At 44.4% G+C, this 23,005-nt stretch overlaps 1 protein-coding gene across 2 annotated transcripts in view; it reads left to right on the forward strand.

The window, feature by feature from the left end:
* Positions 1–19,347, forward strand: part of PI4KA (phosphatidylinositol 4-kinase alpha) — a 98,098-nt gene extending 78,751 nt beyond the window's left edge. For both annotated transcript variants that reach the window (XM_056859776.1, XM_056859777.1), the window contains exons 41-55: positions 1,508–1,675; positions 3,056–3,109; positions 3,613–3,733; positions 4,224–4,353; positions 9,297–9,367; positions 9,771–9,843; positions 10,380–10,450; positions 10,709–10,818; positions 11,836–11,940; positions 12,901–13,026; positions 13,440–13,560; positions 14,238–14,397; positions 15,480–15,569; positions 16,980–17,063; positions 19,004–19,347. In XM_056859776.1, the coding sequence (XP_056715754.1) occupies positions 1,508–1,675; positions 3,056–3,109; positions 3,613–3,733; positions 4,224–4,353; positions 9,297–9,367; positions 9,771–9,843; positions 10,380–10,450; positions 10,709–10,818; positions 11,836–11,940; positions 12,901–13,026; positions 13,440–13,560; positions 14,238–14,397; positions 15,480–15,569; positions 16,980–17,063; positions 19,004–19,055 (1,536 nt within the window). In that variant the 3' untranslated portion in view covers positions 19,056–19,347. The remainder of the gene's footprint in view (positions 1–1,507; positions 1,676–3,055; positions 3,110–3,612; positions 3,734–4,223; positions 4,354–9,296; positions 9,368–9,770; positions 9,844–10,379; positions 10,451–10,708; positions 10,819–11,835; positions 11,941–12,900; positions 13,027–13,439; positions 13,561–14,237; positions 14,398–15,479; positions 15,570–16,979; positions 17,064–19,003) is intronic.
* Positions 19,348–23,005: the final 3,658 nt, after the last annotated feature.

Below are 23,005 nucleotides of genomic sequence, written 5' to 3' on the forward strand. Positions count from 1 at the left end.
CCTATCAGCGCGGGAGGGCTTCTGCATCTTCCACAGGGACAAGGTGGTCCTTAGACCGGACCCCACCTTTATCCCAAAGGTGAATTCCGTGTTCCACCTCACTCAGGAGATACATCTGCCGTCCTTCTGTCCCAATCCCAGCCATCCCAAAGAAAAGGAATGGCACCATCTAGACCTGCGTAGGACCCTCAATGTATACCTCAAACGTACAGAAACTATCAGGCGTTCCGATGCATTGTTCATATCCTTGAACAACCCATCCAGGGGATAGAAGATGTCTAGGTCCTCTCTAAGCTATGCTGTAAGACAATGCATCACAGAAGCATATAGGGCTAGCAAAATCCCAATTCCAGCGGGCATCACTTCTCATTCAGTTCGCAGTGCAGCCACATCAGCGGCATTCGAAAAACAAGCCCCGCTGGAAGAGATCTGCCAGGCGGCCACCTGGTCCACGGTATCCATCTTTATAAAGCACTACAAAATTGATTCCATGGCCTCTGCTGACGCAGCCTTTGGTAGGAGGGTTCTGCAGCACGTCTTGGATCAGTCTTAGTACCCTCTCAGGTGATGTAGCTCTTGGAGATCCCACAAGTCAGCGAGATGCCCATCCCCCAGAACGAGAATGGAGCCTTGTTTACTCACCATGAGGGCTCCTTCTGTTCTGGTGTCGAAGGGCATCTCGCCCGCCCATTGTTAAACTAACTAATCCAAGACTTATTTGTCAATCTGACGTGGGCTGCCACGACATGTGGAATCCTCCAAGGCGGATACTTAACTCAGGCCTCTACTCACATTTGCCATTTTTTCCTTCTTATATGTATCGGAGCCTCTTATACGTGGTTAATTATTGTCTGGTTCTTGTAGGTTATCCGGGCTGTGTGACCGTGGTCTTGGTATTTTCTTTCCTGACGTTTCGCCAGCAGCTGTGGGAGGCATCTTCAGAGGAGTAACAAAATGTGTTACTCCTCTGAAGATGCCTGCCACAGCTGCTGGCGAAATGTCAGGAAAGAAAATACCAAGACCACGGTCACACAGCCTGGATAACCTACAAGAACCAATGAACTCTGATTGTGAAAGCCTTCGACAATAATTATTGTCTATTGACAATACCGGTTATCCTGTTGTGTTTCGTTGTTGTGTTTGCTGTTCTTCACTTACCTGTCTCCTTTAGCTTGACGAGTCCGAAAACTGGGCTTCCCTCCCAGGGAGACGGGAATTTAAGTTTTTGATCCTGCCTCCCTGGGCACGTGATGATAATACCCACAAGTCAGTGAGATGCCCTTTGACCCCAGAACAGAAGGAGCCCTCATGGTGAGAAAACAAGGCTCCGTTTTGCCCTTAACAATGGGGAACTCCTCGCTAGAAAGGCACAAGATTCTGAAATGATAGACAATTATGGTATGTGGTTTCATAATTTGGCCAGGTATGGGTTAAATTCAGTTCTGCTGTACATGGCTGAGTCTAGTATCTCTGTTCATTAACCCCCCTCCCCCTTTTCTGCTTTCAGTACCTTGTTACATGGCACACGATAGATGCAGATGCTCCTGAACTCAGTCACATTCTGTGCTGGACACCTACAGATCCCCCTACAGGCCTGTCATATTTTTCGAGCATGTATCCACCCCATCCCTTGACAGCTCAGTACGGAGTTAAAGTACTGCGGTCTTTCCCTCCGGTAAGAAACTGCATTGCCAGAGCAAGTTTTTTTTAGGATAGGTTCATGGTAAAGTAGATCTTTGAATTATTGCACATCTACTTATGTTTTTAGTAATGCAAAAAAATCTGGATGGATAGTTTCAGTTTGTGTGTTTGTAATGACCTGGATAGCCCCAGCCTCGTCAGATTTCATCAGATCTCAGAAGCTAAGCAGGGTTGGCCCTGGCTAGTATTTGGATGGGAGGCCTTCAAGGAATACCAGGGTTGTGAAGCGGAGGCAGGCAATGGCAAACCACCTGTGAACATCTCTTGTCTTGAAAACCCTACTGGGTTGCCATAGGTCTGCTGCAACTTAACATCAAAAAACAAATGAAAAATGCGGTGACCTAGATAGCCCAATCTCGTCAGATCTTGGAATCTAAGCAGGGTCAGCCCTGGTTATTACTCGGATGGGAGCCCGCCAAAGAAGTCCCAGGTCGCGACGAAGAGACAGGCAATGGCAAACCACCTCTGAAGTCTCTTGCCTTGAGACCCTGCAGGGTCATCATAAGTTGACTGCACCTTGATGGCAAAAAAAAGAAGAAGAAAGAAAGAAAAAGAAGCTGAATTGCTTGATTCTGAGTGTCCCAGATAGTGCTGGTTTAATTGATCTGCAACACTTTTTCTTAAGCATTGTTTAGTGATTCTTGGGACACTTTAGCTAATTAATTTCAGATACCACATGCAGAAGGGTGCCATTTTCAATCCCTGGCATCTCCAGTTGAAGGATCTAAAGAAGGATGGGCTGTGGCTCAGTGGTAGAGCATCTGCTTGGAAGGAGAAGGTCCCAGGTTCAATCACCAAAATCTCCAATTAAAGGAAGCAGGCAAGTAGGTGATGTGAAAGACCTCTGCCTGAGACCCTGGAGAGCCGCCGCCAGTCTGAGTAGACAATACTGACTTTGATGGACCAAGGATCTGACTCAGTGTAAGGCAGCTTCATGTGTTCAAGTACATATTAGGAAAGATATTTCTCTGCTTGAGACCCTGGGTAGTTTCTGCCACTCAGAGTAAACCTAAGCTAGTTGGACCAGTGGTTTGATTTGGTATGACTACCCATATGCAAATACATTTAACAAGATATATTTTCAGGTTTGGGGAGTTTGTCAGAGTCGGTAGCCTATCTATAAAATACATTTTTTTTTTGCTAATGTAGCAATTAAAGATGCAAGCCATGAAAAGTAGGGCAGTCCTCAGTTGCAGACTAAGTGCCTTAAGAATGCCGGTGTTGAAAGCAATTCTTGATTCGATGACTGGAGTATGTTTTTGTTCGTAGGTGGAGTTTCTTGTCTTTGTTTTCACTGAGAAGAGACTGTAATTGCTGTTTTTCTTTGTCTTTTCCCGCTCCCCCTTCCTTCCAGGATGCCATTTTGTTTTACATTCCACAGATTGTGCAGGCACTTAGATATGATAAGGTAAGGACACATAAGCATAAGCCAAGTTTGTATTTCCACATGGCAATGCTTTCTTACGGAAGCCTTATTATTGCAGCGGTGGCTATCGGTACAGTATAATGGCTACAAGGCATCTGAATGGCAAGTTTCCATGCAGTTTCTCCGCCCTGGTGCCCATAGTGGCTATCTCACATCCCCCCCCCCTCCTGATGTACAATCATTGCTCTATAATGGTTGGACTAAGATTTAAATAAGGGGACCCCGTGGTGCAGAGTGGTAAGCCGCAGTACTGTAGTCCAAGCTCTGCTTACGACCTGAGTTCAATCCTAATGGAAGTCGGTTTCAGGTAGCCGCTCAAGATTGACTCAGCCTTCCATCCTTCCAAGGTCGGTAAAATGAGTACCCGGCTTGCCGGGGGTAAAGTGTAGATGACTGGGGAAGGCAATGGAAAATCACCCCGTAAATAATTATGTGAACCAGCAATGTTTGGCTTTTTGGGTGACTGCACTAATATTCTTTCTCAGATGGGCTATGTACGGGAATACATCTTGTGGGCCGCCTCCAAATCCCAGCTTTTGGCTCACCAGTTCATTTGGAATATGCATACAAACATCTACTTGGATGAAGAGGGACATCAGAAAGACCGTGAGTCCTCGATACTCTGGCTTGTCGGCCTGCAAAGTTCCTTGGATTGTTAACCTGAAAAGCAGCTTGTGCTCTCTTCCAAATGTCGTTTACCAAATTGCTGAGGGGGTGGGGCATCTCCGCTTGCTGCTGAGCTGTCACTCCCAAGAATATCCCAGAGCTACTCTGGAGATAGATTTGATTGGTTGTGCAGATTTTTTAAAATGTTGCTTTGGCAGCAGCTGCCACCACAGCACAAGGATCTGCACTGTGTTACTGAAGTAAAGCCATGGCAAGCATTTTGTGGCTGGCTCCGCCTTCTGCTGCAGCCATGTTGTTCTTGTGCCCACCATGCTGTGTCCAAATTCCAAATATGCTCACAGACTCAAAAAGATTGGCGACCCCGATCTAGCCATTGTTTTTGTTTCTTCAGAAGCAGCTTATGAAATGGCATTTTGGGGGGAACATTCCTCTTGGGGTCTCATGCACCTTCCTTCTGTTCCTCATACAGCTGACATCGGGGAGCTGCTGGAGCAGCTGGTCGAGGAAATAACTAGCTCACTGTCTGGGCCTGCAAAGGAGTTTTATCAACGTGAATTTGATTTCTTCAACAAAATCACCAATGTTTCGGCCATCATCAAGTAAGTGCAAGCTAGTGTGGTAAAGTGTTCAGTGTCAAAGCATTTTCAGATGTCCACTCTGGCAAGAGGCTCACTTGAGTGGCCTCAGGTAAATCACTTTGCCTCAACCTAACCAACTTCACAGGGTGATTATGAGAGTAAGATTTGGAGAGGGAGGGGAAGCTAGATGTCTGACACCTTGAGCACTTTGGAAGAAGGGCAGGGGAGAAAGTGCCGGATGCACGAGAGAACACATTTACCGTCAGTAAACTATTCTGCCACCATGAGAGTCAATATGATATGGTATTGAAGAGCGGCGGACTCGGTATTGAAGAGCGGCAGACTCTAAGCTGGAGAACTAGGTTCAATTCCCCACTCCACATGAAGCCCTCTGGGTGACCTTGGGCCAATCACAGTTCACTCAGAACTCTTTCAGTCCCACCTAGCTCACAAAGTGACTTGTTGTGGGGAGAGGAAGGGAATGTGATTGTAAGCCACTTTGGAGACTCCTGAAGGTAGTGAAAAGCGGGGTCTAAAAACCAACTCTTCTGCCAGTTATTATCTGGGAGTTGGGTCTATATACTTTGGTTCACACATTTTCTATAAAATCTATATGAAATCTATATGAAATATTATTAGTAACCATGGGTCCATCTCCTGTGACTCTGTGATTTGATGCTTTACCAAACGTTTTAACACATATTTACACATAAACAATTCTTTCCCCCACACATATGAAATAACTCCTCCTGTTCTTTCTGGATATGTTAGCAAAACATAAAGCAGCTGTATTGATTCATTTTTAAGTTGGCCAGAGGGTGGCAGCAGCTTCACATACAAATATAACATACCAACTTTTTTTTCCAGGAAAGCACATCCTACGCGTTTTGAAATGAATAATCCCACTGTTTGTATATTTTCAAAATCCAGGCAGTTTTCCCGGTGACTTCAATAGGCTTTGCTTTTAAAAGTCCAAATTTTGCAGATTGAGGTCAACGGTCATATGCCATCAGGATGGGTGGTATTTTATACATTTTAGTCTGTTGTTGAATTTCTTTTATCTACAGCCTTTCTAATCTGCCTTTCTCCACTGAACCGAAGGTGGTTTAAAAAAAAAACTTAAAACCATAATAAATACAATTATCTCTCGTCAGACATAAAACAAACACTGCAATATCCCATCGTTGTAAAAACACCCTCCTGAACTATTCTTTTCTACACAATATGCAAAAAGAGAACACCGGAGGGTCTTCCTGCCATCAGTTTGGATCCTGCAAACCGCCAGCAGGAAGCACTGATGGTTAGAGGTCTTCCTACCCCTCCCTTCCCTCCCTGGAGCCATTTCTGATCCCAGGGAAGTTTATTCCCTGGATTCAGACACTTGTGTGTATTAATAGCTGCACTGGTCGTGTGGCTGTAGTGGGGAGAAGGAAGGCAATGTGATTGTTCTTTTTGCACAAGCAGACCTCTGGTCATGGCAGATTTTGCCCCTTGGCCCTATGGCAGCACGTCCATTGCAGCTATTAATTTAACATGGTGCAGTGGTTAAGAGCGGTGGTTTGGAGCGGTGGACTCTGATCTGGAGAACTGGGGTTGATTCCCCACTCTTCCACATGAGCAGTTGAGGCTAATCTGGTGAACTGGATTTGTTTCCTCACTCCTACACACGAAGCCAGCTTGGTGACCCACCTACTTCACAGGGTGTCTGTTGTGGGGAAAGGAAGGGAAGGTGATTGTAAGCCGGTTTGAGTCTCCCTTAGGTGGTAGATAATAAATGATAATAAATACTGATACTAGCAGGCTGGTTGGATTTGATTTAAATAGTGGAGACATTGTTAATATAATTAAAGAAAAAGTATGCAAATAAATAAGTAAAAATGACAAAAGCTGGGGGAAAATAAAGCTACTGATTTTGGATTCAGCATTATGCGCCTCTAGGATGTAATATAAAGATGCAGATTTTTTTTTCTTGCTGAGCTGTGTTGCCTTTCACCAAAGGACAGCTGTTAAAGTATAAACTATGTGCTTCCCCCAAACCTTAGTAATAAGTCTCGCTGAATTCTGTAGTGTCTGTTTCCATTTAAGCGTTCGTCAGATTGCAGAAAACGTTGGTACATATGCAGGCACAATGATTGCGCTTTCAAATCATGATGCTTGCTTGTGCCAACAGACAGCTACACCATTAGCTGTGGAGACTTCATTCGCAGTCTTGTATCTACATGATGAATAAAGGTCTCCAGTTGACTTGCTCCTAAGATTTGCTGCCTAATATGTTTAACTTGGGCCATTGATTCTTCTCCCTCGCAGGTTTTTGTGTCTTAGCTGATTGTTTGAGCAAGCAAAAGAGCTTGATAAGGCTGCTCTTTATCTTAATCCCCCCTCTAAATAGACTCTCAGCCAAGAATAACCTTTCATTGATCATGCAGCCGGAAATCTCCTGCAGTTCATCTTGAGAGTTTATTCTCTGAGCTCAAAATAACTGATTAAAAGTGGCGTTCTGAACCGCTGGCTGTTTACTGTTGACATTGGGCATGAACCCCAAGACCTCATGCACAGTGTGCGGAGTCTCCCAGGGCCATTTTATGCCTGCGGTGAGATACAGTAATCGCTCACAAAAGGCCCTGACAGTCGCAGATCTTCCCCACTTTCCCCTCCCAGCAGCCATTTCCAACCCCAGGAAAATTGATTCTGAGGGTCGTGGACTCCACATGGGTAGGTGGGCTTCAGTGAGGAGGGGGAAGGGGATGACTCTGCTGATGGAAGAGAGGGTGGTTTTTGCCTCCTTCCCAGCGTGGTGTAGTGATTAAGAGTAGTGGTTTGGAGCGGTGGACTCTGATCTGGAGAATTGGATTTGATTCCCCACTCCTCCACATGAGTGGCGGAGGCTGATCTGATGAACTGGATTTGTTTCCCCTACTTCTACACACATGAAGCCTGTTGGGTGACCTTGGGCTAGTCACACTCTCTCAGCCCCACCTACCTCACAGGGTGTCTGTTGTGGGGAGGGGAGGGAGGGAAGGTGATTGTAAGCCAGTTTGATTCTTCCTTAAGTGGTAGAGAAAGTCAGCATATAAAAACCAACCCTTCTTCCCTCTCCTCACTGCAGCCCACTGATCCCTGTGGCTGTTACTCCATGTGAGCCCAGGGTTTCCCATGGTTGGAAGTAGGAATAGAAAACATTAAATGTTTAAGTGATTAATCAATAAGGATTTTTTTTTTTACCATTTATGTATTGCTGCAAATGTTTACACATTTTCCAAGGCTTGGCAAACTGGCGAGGGCCTACCTGTGCGTTCCAGGATCATCTGTGCCTGTAGAATGTGTGTTTTCCAGTGCTGGTCTTACGGTTAATGTGCACGAGACTGACGCTGGAGCATGTTAACTTTTCTTAACAAGAATCAGTAGCAGAGCCGGCGTGTGAAGGCCAAGAATGTCTGCTAGATTGTGAGCTCGTTAGTGTTGAAACCGTAACATTTTTGATAGTTGAAATGGTTGCTTTCTTAACATCCCTAGTAGTCAGAAGGAAGTGCTAGGAGGAGGGGGAAGCAGGGATGATGTGCAATCCCTGTGCAAATAGATCACTAGATCCAACTCATTGGTTTTTAGGCGTCTGTGTAAAAAAAAAAAATGTTTTGAAGTGTTAAATCAGAATAAACGTGTTTAGAAACACTTGTTATCACAAGTAGTAGAAAAGAGTAGGAGTCCAGTAGCACCTTAAAGACTAACACAGTTTCTGGCAGGGTATGAGCTTTCTGAAGAAGTGAGCTGTGACTCACGAAAGCTCACAGCTTTTCTACTGCTAGTGACAGACTAACATGGCTACCCATCGTGAAGTTATCACATGTTATCGCAGCTGGCCTCCTTACCCCTACCATATCTTTAGTTCTGTTCTTTCAGCGTTTTCGGTATTTTTGGTTCTATTTCCTTTTCCTTTCTCTCCTCCCTCTCTCTGACTGGTTGTCCCCATCACTAAAATTGATATTAAGGACATCAACTGGGTTTTAAATTAATAAGATAGTAATTATAATTTATTTATAATTACAGCGGCCCTGAGCCTGACTGTAGTCTGGAAAGGATGGGATACAAATCGAATAAACTAAACATAACGGGTCCATTCGTTGTAAGCTAATCATTCCCGTGCTCAGCCAAATCGCAGTCAGCTCAGATGAAGGGAGAATTAAGGCTCCGCTGGGAAGGGAATGCCCAGGTGGCAAAACAGGTAGCCATATTTTGTGCAATAGCATATAAAGTTCGACCACTAATGTTGGGCAACTGCATTTAGATAAATCATAATTTGGTCAATTTTAGTCTATTATAAATTATTTTGGAAATTTTAATTAGGAATGTTTTTTGGTTGAACTGAAATTTTTTACCTTTAGTATAAATGACACATGTTTTTACTGGCTAATGCTGTATCAATAAATCTGAAACTGAAACTAATGGGTCCATTCAAGACACAAGCACGGGGCAACGAGGGACTCCCAGGGTTCAAGAAGGGGGCGTGCAGCCCGATTTTTCTAGTCCGTTACTATGAGAGGATCTACGTGTCATTTCAGAAACAAAATAGAAACTTTTGTATTTTACTTGATTTATGAAATTTTAGCTGAAGATACTGGAGGAGGGGGGCTGTTACGAGTTTATAACCCGTCCCAGAGAAATGATGCTTGGGCCATGGGTATATTAATTATTTATACCAATAGGAAATCTGTCTTGCTTGGGATTTCTGCAGAATGTGAAGCGGGTTTGGTGAAAAGGGTACGAATAAGCCAAAGAAAAGGACCCTTGTAAAAACAGCAGTATTACTGACAGCTGGCCAAAGCCAAAATACGTTCAGACATCTCAGGCGTGGTATCGTATTAACGCTTTGCTGTCCCCCTGCTGTGACAGGTTGTATTAAATGCACTGCTGATGTGGCTGATTTAACCATTCCGTTTTTTAAAACAAAAGTCTCTTATTCTTCATAGGCCTTACCCTAAAGGTGAAGAAAGAAAGAAGGCCTGTTTGAGTGCCTTGTCTGAGGTGAAAGTTCAGCCCGGTAAGAAGCCTGAATCGTTAACATTTGAGCATTGCAGGTAGCATTGTCACAAAGTAGTAGGGCCATCTTTTGAGCTCTGCGGAACGCTTCTTCAGACTGTATGTTAGTGAAAATAAATTTAAGAAGTGGAAGTGAAGATAAGGGAGAAAGGGTGAAATATGTTGGTAGCCATGGGGGAAGGTTACTGGGCTGTAGTTTGTGTCAGGTGGGCAGCTGTGTTGAAAACAGGACCGAAAAACTTGCAGTCAGGAATCTGCATGTGGTAGTTACATTACATCAGATTCTAATTCCTGGGCTGGTTTTTGTAAAACTGTCATGAGCAATTACTTGTGGGGCATTTTGTCCCCATACTAGCTTGGCAACTTCATGCATTTGATCAAACAGCTCTCTCCCTCTCAAATAGGTTGTTATTTGCCTAGCAATCCTGAAGCCATTGTTTTGGACATTGACTACAAGTCAGGAACGCCCATGCAAAGGTAAGTTGGTCTTGTATTGTAACTCACCTCAATTCACTGAGAACGGCTCATATCCGTGATGGGCTAAATTAGATCTCTGTGTTCAGAAGCAACGTATCTCTGAATGCCGGTTGTCGGAGAACAGCAATGTGAGGGGTGGGCTTCGGCCTCTGTGTTCCTGCAGTGCCTTCTGGGATATTTGGTTGGGGGTTGTCGTCAAGTCACGTTTGACTTACCGCAACCCCTAGTGGGGTTTTCAAGGCAAGAGACATTCAGAGGCGGGGTTTGCCATTGCCTGCCTCTGCGTCACAACCCTGGTATTCCTTGGAGGTCTCCCATCCAAATACTTGCCAGGGTCGATCCTGCATAGCTTCTGAGATCTGACGAGATCAGGCTAGCCTGGGTTATCCAGGTTAGGGTGATACCTGGTTAGCCTAGCCACCATGAAAACAGATTCCTGGACTAAACCTTCTTGGTCTAATCCAGAGGAACTCTTTTTATATCCATGTGTAAATTGTACTTTATTGATTACTTCAAACTCTTCTTTATCCTTCCAGTGCTGCAAAAGCCCCCTACTTGGCCAAGTTCAAGGTGAAGAGGTGTGGAGTCAGTGAACTTGAAAAAGAAGGTTAGTTCGGTATCTCGCTATTGATGCTATTCATTCAAGCATTATATTTTCATCAGAATTTCCTGGGATTTTCCCCTTTGTAGTTGGATACCGTATTTAGCAAGCCAAGCTGAAGGGCAAGGAATATTGTTAAGAACTATTGTTCTTTTTATTTACTGAATTATTTTCAGCATAACCGAGGAACGATGATGCAGCACAACTGCCATTATTTAGAGTGCCTCTACGTCTGAGGTTTGTTTGTTTTTTTTCTTTTTCTAGGTCTCCGTTGTCGTTCTGACTCCATAGATGAAAGCGGAGAAGATGGGGTGGAAAGCAAGAAGGTTTGCTGGCAGGCGGCTATTTTTAAAGTGGGTGACGACTGCAGACAGGTACGATATGAGTATGAGTCTGCCTTAGCGATTGATCCCTGGCAGTAATCATAATGCATTCATTCTAACAAACTTGGAGAGGAAGCTTGCTGTGCCTTCGCCTTTGCAGTTCTTCCTGCATTGACGCTGGGTTGAATAAAGTGGACTCATTCCAAAGTTGGCAAGTCTTCTTGTAGCTTATCCGTCTTACAATATTGGTCTTGGATGAAACTGACTTCCTCAACTGCTGCCTTTGTTGTTGTTCTGTTTAATATGTGACAATTGCATGAAACCTTATCCTGTTAATTTCTTAGTTTTTTTTTTCCAGATTCTGATTTGTTGATCAGGCTAAGGGTTAACTACATGTTGAAAGTGGAAAGAGAGAAATCCTGTGTAATTAGAGGCATTCTATCTAGCCCTTGTTTCGTTTTCCAATTTGCATCACTGCAAATCATTTGCTTCATTAATCTAATTTGCATCATTGATTTTAATCCGGCTAATTACCTCGGGTGTTCTGCCTGCACCCTATTAGAGTGATCAGCACGTTGCAAAGATTGAGTCAAAGTAGACTGAATAAACAAAACAATTACGTTGACAATATTGCAAAGTCATTGCAGAATTTTAAGTAGAGGGTGGGTATGTGTAGTGCCAGCGAAAACCAGCGTGCTGTAGTGGTTAAGAACAGTAGTTTGGAGCAGTGGGCTCTGACCAGGTTTGATTCTCCACTCTTCTACATGAGCAGCAGACGCTAATCTGGTGAACCGGGTTGGTTTCCCCACTCCTACACATGAAGCCAGCTGGGTGACCTTGGGCTAGTCACACTCTCTCAGCCTCACCTACCTCACAGGGTGTCTGTTGTGGGGAGGGGGAGGGGAAGGTGAGTGTAAGCCGGTTTGATTCTTCCTTAAGTGGTAGAGAAAGTCAGCATATAAAAACCAACTCTTTTTCTTCTTCTATGTACATGCATGCATGTGTGTATGCATCCTTTCAGCTGCACATGGGTGTAATTCTTCTGATGTGTCATTTATTGCTGGACAGGACATGCTGGCCTTGCAAATCATCGATCTTTTCAAGAACATATTTCAACTAGTAGGACTGGACCTCTATGTGTTTCCCTACAGAGTAGTGGCCACAGCTCCAGGGGTGAGTATTTGCTGCGCAACTTGCTCAAGTAGTAAGTCCGGATTTCATGCAGTCAGAAATGATGTCTTCTATGAAGCCCATATGGATCTTCTTTGTTTTTTTAAAGTCCCACAGGAACGTATTATAAACATTATTCTTTAGGGTAGGGGGTTGCCAATGCGGTGCCAGTGGGCACCATGACGTCTGCTGACTCTTTTTCTGGTGCCCACCAAGTGTTTTTAGAAAATGGGTGGGGCTTCTACCCAGCAGGGCGTCTGATTGGCCATTGGCGATTTGATTGACTGTGCACATTAAAATAACGCTGTTTCAGCAGCAGCGGCCACCACAGTGTTGGTTTTCCTCTCTCTTTCACGCCTCTTTCCCAGTGTACTCTGGACTTGGGCTTCCTTAGTGCGTGGCTCTGCCCCTTGCAGCAGCCATTTTGTCAGTGGTTCCGCCTCCCATGGTTGCCATTTTGTGGTTGCGCCCACCATCCTGTGTCAGAATTCCATTGTTCTTTTTGCAGTAAGACCCCTCTCTTTTCTACATTTACACCCCACCTTCATGCATTCATGTCTCCCCTCTGTAAGTAGTTAAACTGAAAATTGGGAAATTTTGTGCACACAGTTTTGGGACATGAAAACACTTGGCCAACATCCATAAAACAGTAGCTCTAGTTCCAAGGAGAACCTTTTTTCTCATATTGTTGCCTACCTCTTGCCACAAGATAAGTGGCTTTTGAAACTGATACAGCTGAGGGTGAGCTGCTAAAGGACGAAAAGGAAAATTCAGCTGGATTAGTCCAAATCCTTCAGGTGTACCGAAAGTTTCAGTGATGTGCACTTTTCGATTTGGAGTAAATGCACATAGGATCAGACTGTAAATAGTTCTTTGGATCCCGGACATCATAGACAGCTGCCGTAGGAAATTGACGTGGGGACTATTATTATTATTTATTTATTTTCTCTTTCCCTCTTCAAGTGTGGTGTTATTGAATGCATTCCTGATTGCACCTCCCGCGACCAGCTGGGTAGACAGACAGACTTTGGGATGTATGACTACTTTACAAGGCAATATGGAGATGAATCCACCCTGGCGTTCCAAAAGGTATGCCACCCAGATCTGTAGTCCGGCTTTGGCTATCCAGGCTTCTGTTGGTAATGACCCCCTCTCCCAGGTTACATGTCTATTGCAACCCTACTGAGTTGGATGTCTGAATCCATCAGTATTGTCAATCTCAAGAATTAATATGTTTGCTCAACTTGTGCTGTATTGGGGAGAGGCTGTGGCTCAGTGGAAGAGCCTCTGCTGTCTCCTGCCAAGATAACCCACGGTCTTGAGTCATCCTGTATCAGACAAGGGAACAGGCACTTCCCAGCTCAGCTTCGCTTACTGTTTGGGATGCTCGATTTTCTTCTGGCCTCCTTTGCTACTCCCCCGACCCAGTTCCTCAGTTGCTTTCTTTAACCGCCGCTGTTATCACTCCGTCTGAAACTCTCAGCATTGCCTCATCCGTACAGGCTCGCTACAACTTCATCCGCAGCATGGCTGCCTATAGCCTCCTGCTGTTCTTGCTGCAGATTAAAGACCGGCACAATGGCAACATCATGCTGGACAAACACGGGCATCTCATCCATATTGGTTAGTTCCGTTGTTTCTTGCCTTCTGCTATGTCGTGTTTCTGATGGTTGTAGCTGAGATGTGGTGCTCTCCAGACACGTGACCACTGTTTTCCCCTTTCCACCTTTAGAGGGGGCATGGACCTCCTGATAAAAGAAATATTTGTGCTGTGTTTATAACCCTGGAAACTTGCAACATAGAGCAATTACTTCAGTCTGCTTTCTACCTCAAGGCTGTTAAGCAAAGGCTGTTAAGCAAAGGCTGTTAAGCAAGGCTGTTCTGTCTGCCTTATTGCTAGCAAGGTTTTCCCTCCTTGAGTGGAAAAATAAGCTAGCAAGGAAAGAGTCAAATGTGGGTGCGTGTACTTATATACTCTGCTCCTTCACTCAAGTTTGCAGCCTCCTGAGGCTGCTTTTCATTTTAAGAAATCAAGGCCTCAGTGCATATTTTTTGCATGTAAGTTTGCTCCACAGACCATTTATTGGGGAAGACCGCTCAAACAACCTTGTTTTATTTATTTCTGCACTCTTCTTCCAAGTTCCAAAGTGCATACAGGGTACCACCAAATCTCAGTCATTTTTTAAAAAAGATAATTACAATAATGTTTTAGATGTTGTTGCAGCAGCCGTTTCTTAGTGACTGGAAACCAACCGCCATCTGTCAATCTCTCTCTTTCTTGCTCTGTTTTTCTGACACAGATTTTGGTTTCATGTTTGAGAGTTCGCCTGGTGGAAATCTGGGTTGGGAGCCGGACATCAAACTGACCGATGAGATGGTGATGATCATGGGAGGGAAAATGGAGGCGACGCCATTCAAGTGGTTCATGGAGATGTGTGTCAGGGGGTACCTTGCGGTCAGGTGAGGGCAGAAGTACTGATGGATTTGATCTTGAACTTCTGCACCAAGGACCAAGAACTGCGTATTTTTGCCCTCCTGCAAATGTGTCTCTTTGACGCCCTGCCACTGAAATCACCCATGTAGCTGTTCCCAAGTTACAGATATGCCTATGTGCTACTAACATCCAATTTAAAAGCAATGTGGGTTAAAAAGTAAATTCTGAATCAGTGTGGGCAGAGGGGCACGTGGAGCCCTGGAATTCTTTACTTTCTTGGGGTTGAAGAGCAAACGTGCATAAGTGGGAGTAGAAGAAGAGTTGGTTTTTATATGCCGACTTTCTCTACCACTTAAGGGAGACTCAGACCGGCTCACAATCACCTTCCCTTCCCCTCCCCACAACAGATACTCTGTGAGGTAGGTGGGGCTGAGAGAGCTGTGACTAGCCCAAGGTCACCCAGCTGGCTTCATGTGTAGGAGTGGGGAAACAAATCCAGTTTACCAGATTAGCCTCTGCTACTCATGTGGAGGAGGAGTGGGGAATCAAACCCGGTTCTCCAGATCAGAGTCCACCGCTCCAAGCCCTCGCACCACGCTGGCTGTCATGCAGGATCATGGGCACGCTAGCTCTATTTCATACATTCGCTGGCAGCAGACCTGGGTTTGTCTGAGTGTGCATTCCACGTGGAACTTCTGCTAGTTATCCCCACTCACACTTTGCATTGTTAGGTACACTTTAAAAAAACAAAAGCGTGGTGCAACCTTCGGTTTCCGAAATACAGTTTCCTAGCATCCTTCCCTAACCAATTTTCAATATACCATTCCTGCATCTACAGTGTGGGTGTGGAGGGGGGGGGTTAGCGTGGTAGCTGCCAAGCTCAGTGGAGTGGAATTGCCTTTTGTCGCAGTAATTTCGTTAGAGTGACAGATTGTGGACGGCAGCACAGCTTCATCAGCAAATGGAAGAGGATTACACTGCGTAGATTTAATTACCGTAATAAGGTGTGATCCATTCCCAACTGAGTTCCTCTGTTTTTATTCTCTCTCTCTCTCTTTGTTTTTGGTAGCTGGAGAAGTCTGAAAACTCTTCTTCTCTCCTTCTGCAGGCCTTATATGGATGCAGTGGTCTCTCTGGTCACATTGATGCTTGACACGGGGCTGCCCTGTTTCCGAGGGCAGACAATCAAACTATTAAAGTAAGTCGCACATATTTTTTTATTGTGGTGGAGAAACAAGATTGCTATATTTTATTTATTCATTTTATTATGTGTATCCTCACATTTGCACTAGCAGAGGTCTCCCACCCTGATCGCTGATCGGAAGCCAAACATGCTTAGCAGACTAAAGCCCTTGGCCTCTGGTGGTGCCCCACAAGTTGCTGGTCCCTGAGACTGCTAGATGGGACTGTAGCTCAGTGGTAGAGCATCTGCTTGGCATGCAGAAGGCCCCAGGTTCAATCCCCCGGCATCTCCAGTTAAAGAGACCAGGCTAGTAGGTGATGTGAAAGACCCCTGCCTGAGACCCTGGGAGAGCTGCTGCTGGTCTGAGTAGACAATACTGACTTTGATGGACCAAGGGTCTGATTCAGTAGGAGGCAGCTTCATGTGTGTTCATGTGTAGACATTTACTAGAGGTTTTGCTGTATTTGGGGAATGCATGTTTTCGAAAATCCCCATTTCTGCACAGAACACAACCCTGCCCAACCCCAGCCATAGTAAAAAAAAACTTCAATAGAATTCTTACCATTAAATTGATGCCTCTTTCCCATCAGTTGCATAAAAATGGCATATAAAGCATAAATAACACAAAAATAGCATCTAATGCAAAAAATGACACAAAAGGTTGCATCCCCATGGATGCTCTGCTCAGCGCTGGCTCTCTCGGTGGAATGGTAGCTTTCTAAAAAAAAATTAACTTGAAGACTATCAAGGTGTTCTATATGGCCGATTACACTTTCTGAGAAGCGGATACTGCGTTATCTGCTATCAAGTAGATCGGTGAATTGCATGAGAGATGTGGCAACAAATTAATCTTCACCCCCCCCCTTTTAAAGTGTGAAATGGCAGATGAATAGCCAAATGGCTGTTAAATCTAGGGAAAGGAGTGGTGTTTTTCGCAGCATCCACCCAACGTCATCCTTCAGTTGTCTGCTTTTCAGGGTTTCCCCTCCTTTGCTTCAATCTTTCTGAGCAGGTTTACGCACCTTGCAGACAGGAAGGTGCTTGTTTCCCTGCCCACGTGGATGCCATTTTACCGCCATCGTCCACTCTCCCCTACCGTTTTCCCTCCAAACCATCAGAGAGCTTTTTGAGGGCCATTTAAAACAACAAAAACTTGGTTAAACAGCCAGTAGTTAAATTGCTAATTGCTATATCACTATAGCATTACAATAGCATAGCAAAAAAAGGTGGGGGAGTGAAACAAAAAGGCTCACAACAGCATATGAAAACAAATCAGGGCATATGAACACATATTTATCCAGCCCTGGCATTAGCAACAGCCAACCAGACTTTCACATGACAAGATTTCTCTGGGTTAGTAATAAAAATCAAAGTTGTTCTACTAACAGCTGAGTCTTTGTCTGCTCTTCCCTTTTCCTTGAACAGGAACAGGTTCTGCGCCAACATGACTGACCGAGAGGCAGCTACCTTCATCGTCAAGATAATTCAGAACTGCTTCCTCAGCAACAGGTTTGCTTCTTCCCACTCATCAGCCTTTTCCCAGGTCTTCACACAACTCATAGTTAAATTGTGGAACTCCCTGCCCCAGGATGTGGTGATGGCTGCCAACTTGGAAGGCTTTAAGAGGGGAGTGGACATGTTCATGGAGGGTATGGCTATCCATGGCTACTAGTCGCATACCTATTCTCTCCAGGATCAGAGGAGCATGCCTGTTATATTAGGTGCTGTGGAACACAGGCAGGACAATGCTGCTGCAGTCATCTTGTTTGTGGGCTTCCTAGAGGCACCTAGTTGGCCACTGTGTGAACAGACTGCTGGACTTGATGGGCCTTGAATACTGTGCAGGAGTATGAGCAGGTGGAAGATAAACTTACTTAAGGAGATTGGCTAATTTGCAGTAAAGATTTATATCTGAATTATTATTTACTCGATTTATTATTGAATGTTGGTCCCTCATTTAATCTAGGGGGTCCCCATTCATTCCGGGTTTGTTTTCAACAGCTGGCAGAGATATAAAAACAGTGAAATAGCTTCATTTTCATGTCAAATGAAAGAACGGGCAGGGATATTAAAACAGTGAAATGGCTTTAATTTCATGTCAAATAATCACTGTAAAGGAATAAATTATATAGTTAAATAACAAAAAAGAGACTTTTACAGAAGTGTGAATCAAATTAATGTGAAATGTAAGAATAAAAAATGAATAATTATGAGGTATTATCATACCAGTACAAATAGTGGTTTCCATTATTTGGAAATAATAAAATACGGTTCTTTCTGATCTAGTTATTTTTTATTACGTAATTGTTAATGTTAATAGTTGTGAAATTTATGTTATGGGTTGTAAAAATTATGTTATGGCTGTAATTTTTTAAAAACAAAACAAATAATATTAAGTATTCAAATGTGAGTATTTTTCTTTGTGGGTTTTTCCCCATGTGGGGTTTTTTCCGTGTGGGTTTTTTCCGTGTGGGCTTTTTTCCGCGTGGGGGTTTTTCTGTGTGGGCTTTTTTCCATGTGGGCTTTTTTTCTTGTGTGCATTTATGACCGTGAGTTTTTTTCTGAGGGCAATTTTCTTGTGGGCTTTTTTCATAGAACCGCTCCTCTGATACTAGAGAGAATAGGTATGCAGCATGACTAGTATCCATTCTAACTAACAGCCATGAATACCCCTCTCCTCCATGAATATGTCCACTCCCCTCTTAAAGCCCTCCAAGCTGGCAGCCATCACCACATCCTGGGGCAGGGAGTTCCGCAATTTAACTATGTGTTGTGTGAAAAAATACTTCTTTTTATCTGTTTTGAATCTCTCACCCTCCAGCTTTAGCAGATGACCCCGTGTTCTAGTATTATGGGAGAGGGAGAAAAACTTCTCCCTGTCCACTCTCTCCAAACCATGCATAATTTTATAGACCTCTAACATGTCTCCCCTCATCCGCCTTCTTTCCAAGCTAAACAGCCCTAAGCGTCTTAACCGCTCCCCATAGGACAGTTGCTCTAGTCCCCTAATCATTTTGGTTGCTCTTTTCTGCACCTTCTCAAGCTCTGTAATATCCTTTTTTAGGTGTGGTGACCAGAACTGTACACAGTATTCCAAGTGTGGTCTCACCATAGATTTGTACAAAATTGGATACTAGTCATGATGCATCCCTATTCTCTCCAGGATCGGAGGAGCATGCCTATTATCTTAAGTGCTTTGGAACATAGGCAGGACAAATTCTGCTGCAGTCGTCTTGTTTGTGGGCTTCCTAGAGGCACCTTGTTGGCCACTGTGTGAACAGACTGCTGGACTTGATGAGCCTTGGTCTGATACAGCTGGACTTCATGCCAGAACAATTAATCTTCCTGCACCTTGTTTGACACAGTGTCTAAACTGAGCTGGTTGGTGGGATTATGTGCCTGGTCATTCAACTCTGAAATACCTCTGTTCTGATCCCCCTCCTTTTTAGGAGTAAAACCTATGATATGATCCAGTACTACCAGAATGATATCCCCTACTGAAGCAAGCAGGATGATTATGTTGAGCAGCGGAAGAAGGACGCCACATTCCCTTTTGTTGCGGTCCAATGTGAATTCCAACATCACGCTTGTACGACCTCCGGTCTCTCCTTGCGTGTGCATGCGAACGTGGCTGTCCCTCCCTTTTCTGGATCTCTCAACAATCAGCAGCCCTTAAGTAGTTCCTTTGGATCTTTTCCTGGGATGTGTCTGTGTTCCTGATTACATAAGAGTTTGCTGCAATCACCGTCTGAAATCCTATTCTGGCTCTGAACGTGTGTGAATCAGTGGGCGCCGGCAAGTAGTTGGAGGAGCCGCGGCAGCTTGTCAAGCAATGCAAGGAGTTGTTCAGGTGAGACTTCTTAAAGTGCACCTTGCGGAAGCCCTTGGAAATGAAGCGTTTGGGAAGTTTCCTGTTCAGAGCAGCTAAGAAGTCTTTAAATTGCTCTGGTTACGCTGTAGAAATTGTTAACGATAATCGTCCGTAGGTGGTGATGTTCCTGCATCGGTGTTAATATTGTATTTTGCACTGTAAATGTTTCCCGCTCCACGGTCAGTATTTCGTACATATATGAAGAATGTATTTTTTTCCTTCCTTGTGTTTTAAAAGAGAGAGAACTCTACCTGAAGATATATTTAATCTAAAAAATTGAATAAAAAGACCTTAGATTATACCATGTGTCTGTTGTGATTTTTTTCAACTGGAAACTAGTTTCTGGGCCTCAGTGACAAATTCCTGGTGAGATGTCGGAAGGATATGAACACATGAAGCTGCCTTATTCTGAATCAGACCCTTGGTCCATCAAAGTCAGTACTGTCAGACCGGCAGCAACTCTCCCGGGTCTCAAGCAGAGGTTATTCACATCACCTACAAGAGACAAACACAAGTGTTTTGCCATAGCCTGCCTTTGTGTGGCAACTCTAGACTTCCTTGGTGGTCTCCCATCCAAGTACTAACCAGGGCCAACTTAGCTTCCAATATCTGATGACATCAGGCTACCCTGGACCATCCAGGTCAGGGCCCTTCTGTGTGGAACACTGACTTTCTTATCTTTTCTATTGCTATGAATTGATTAAAATAAGTGTTTTACAATGCGGTCTAAGCCCATTTAAATAAATGGACTTAATGATGTGGACCAACTCCACATAGGATTGCATTATAAGTTGTCTTCATGCTTTAAATTCCCATGCCACAAGCTTACATCACACCAGAAGATCCATAAATGTCTCTCTAGTGTGGAGGGGAGATGTTTTAACTCTGACCTCAAATGCCTCCTCTACCCAGTGCTGGAGTTTACTCCATTTGAGAGGACAATCAAGTTGTCTAGATGTTGACTATACAATTCCCCCAACAGAACAAACAGCATCTATAGGGCACCAATTCAGATTGGGAAAATGGAGTATAGGAGGAGTTCAAAGCCCCCCCCCCACCTCCTGCCCCATGGTTTTGATTCAGATCCTTTCCACTTGGCAGCTACTGTTTAGAATTAAAAACATGCTGAAGATCTGTTCACAAATCTTCCTGAATCTCATTTGGTTTGACCCTTACTGTTTCAGATATCTCACCTTTGTCAGCTTGATCAGTGTTGGTTTGACAGCTTATTGTCTTATAAATATGACATCTCCCCAGGTCTCAGCTCAAGCTAGACTTTGGAATTCTGGTGGCTCGTTAGGAAGCCGCACATGATCATGCACAGTGTGTCATGCAGACTGCTCCAGCAAAATGCTTTGCTCATGATGACGGCGACGATTTTTGAAGCCACGCACCTCTATAAAGCACAGCAAGGCGTTTTGAACTGCTTATTACGATTGCAAGTGTGGGGAAACCCCTTTCAGGGGAGAAACACCCCCACTGATGTTTATGTCAAGAAAGTTCATTGCAACATGCTGTCTGTTAATGCACTTGTATTACAGATAATCAAACATATTCACGCCCCAAGTGAAACCAGCACATTTCTGGCTTTTTGCCAGTATCGACTTGGGTGTGTAATTGCTTGGCATTTTGCAGTCATTTGTGTGGGGGAGGGGAAAGAAAAAAAAACCTTTTCTCAGCTGAAAATTCCTTTGCCACCCAGTGAAAGGACCTTTGCAGTGGTTTAGAGCTTATTTAGGGAGAATATAATTAATCTCTGAGCCCTACAGGTATGGGACTAACCTTAGGGGTTTCTTCAGGAACCAACTGTTTCCAATACCTGCTCTAGAAATGAGACCTGCATTACTTTGCACTAAAAAGACCCACGTTATCCCAAAATGCTTGTTTGGATCCTCATAACTGTGACCTCAGATTGTCTACTTTCTATTTAAGAATCACTGATCTAGGCCAAAATATTGGAGAGAAGGTCAGCAAGCTTTTATTTAAGGAGAGCAATTAAAAATATCCTGAGCTATTCCTCCCCCACCCACCCCCCAGCATGCTGCCAAGTTTTGTTCTCTCGTAGAAACAGAACATGAATCACCAGAACCGGGACTTGCAGCTAAACAGCATAGAGAGAAATTCTATGAAATGAATGCTTTTTAAAACATCTACTGATCTTTTTGTGATCTTAGCTACTGATAGTGTGCAGATTGCCTGATGGAGAAGATTTTGGGCACATGAGCGTCATTTTACTAGTTTCAGAGCGTAGCTGTGTTAGTCTGCACTAGGACAGCTAGATACGAGTCCAGTAGCACCATAGAGACCAACAAGATTTTTGGAGTATAAGCTTTCGAGAGTCAAAGCTCCCTTCATCAGCCAGTGTGGTGTAGTGGTTAAGAGCGGTGGTTTGGAGCGGTGGACTCTAATCTGGAGAACTGGGTTTGATTCCCCACTCCTCCACATGAGTGGCGGACGTAATCTGGTGAACCAGGTTGGTTTCACCACTCCTACACATGAAGCCAGCTGGGTGACCTTGGGCTAGTCACAGTTCTCTCAGAACTCTCTCAGCCCACCTACCTTCCAGAGTGTCTGTTGTGGGGAGGGGAAGGGAAGGGGATTATAAGCCGGTTTGATTCTTCCTTGTGGTAGAGAAAGTCGGCATATAAAAACCAACTTCTTCCTCCTCCTCCGACAAAAGGAGCTTTGACTGTCAAAAGCTTATATCCCATAAACCTTGCTGCTCTCTAAGGTGCTACTGGACTCGAATCTACCTCTTCTACTACAGACCAACCTGGCTACCCTCCTGAAACTTTCAAAAACAGTTCATAGTGCCAAATGGGTACCATGTAAATGTCTCCAAGGAGGCTGTTTTGCAGCCTGGGTATCACCCACTAAAGAAGCCTCACGTTTTGTGCAGGATAACGGCCCCAATAACACCACAGGAAGCCTTTATACTACACTTCTTTGGGAGTTGTGGCTTTGCCACATGCTGCTGTGAAATTTCATCAGCTGGCTACTTTCATTCATGTCTTCATATTTGTTTGTTTTTTGCATTTCAATTTTGTTTTTCCCAAAGGAGTTCAAGGCAATATCCTTCTCTGCCTCCTTCTGTCATCACAACAACCCTGTGAGGTAAGTGACTATGGGTATAAATGCTGGGGTCCCTTGTTACCCCAGGGCACACAGAGCTGGGCATGTCATGTGCTTTGGTTTTATATGTTCTTTGGGTTGGGTTTAGGTGGTGTGGGAGGCATAGGGAATCTTCACCTGAGGGTAGGGTTGCCAGCTCCGGGTTGGAAAATACCGGGAGATTTTGGGGGTGGAGCCTGAGAAGGGCGGGGTGTGGAGAGGGGAGGGACTTCTATGCCATAGAGTCCAATTGCCAAAGTGGCCATTTCCCCCCTCACCTGAAGATCAGTTGTAATAGCAGGAGATCTCCAGCTACCACCTGGAGGTTGGCAACCCTGCCCGAGGGTCAAAAATGACTCTTGGCAGACCAGCGGCTGTGGGAGTAATTGGCCCAAATTAATCCAATAAGCTTAAATGGTTGGTTAGGGATTTGAACCCAGGGCTCCTTGGTCCTCATCTAACACTCCGA

This window comes from Euleptes europaea, chromosome 13 (assembly GCF_029931775.1).
Source record: "Euleptes europaea isolate rEulEur1 chromosome 13, rEulEur1.hap1, whole genome shotgun sequence".
Classification (NCBI taxonomy): domain Eukaryota; kingdom Metazoa; phylum Chordata; class Lepidosauria; order Squamata; family Sphaerodactylidae; genus Euleptes; species Euleptes europaea.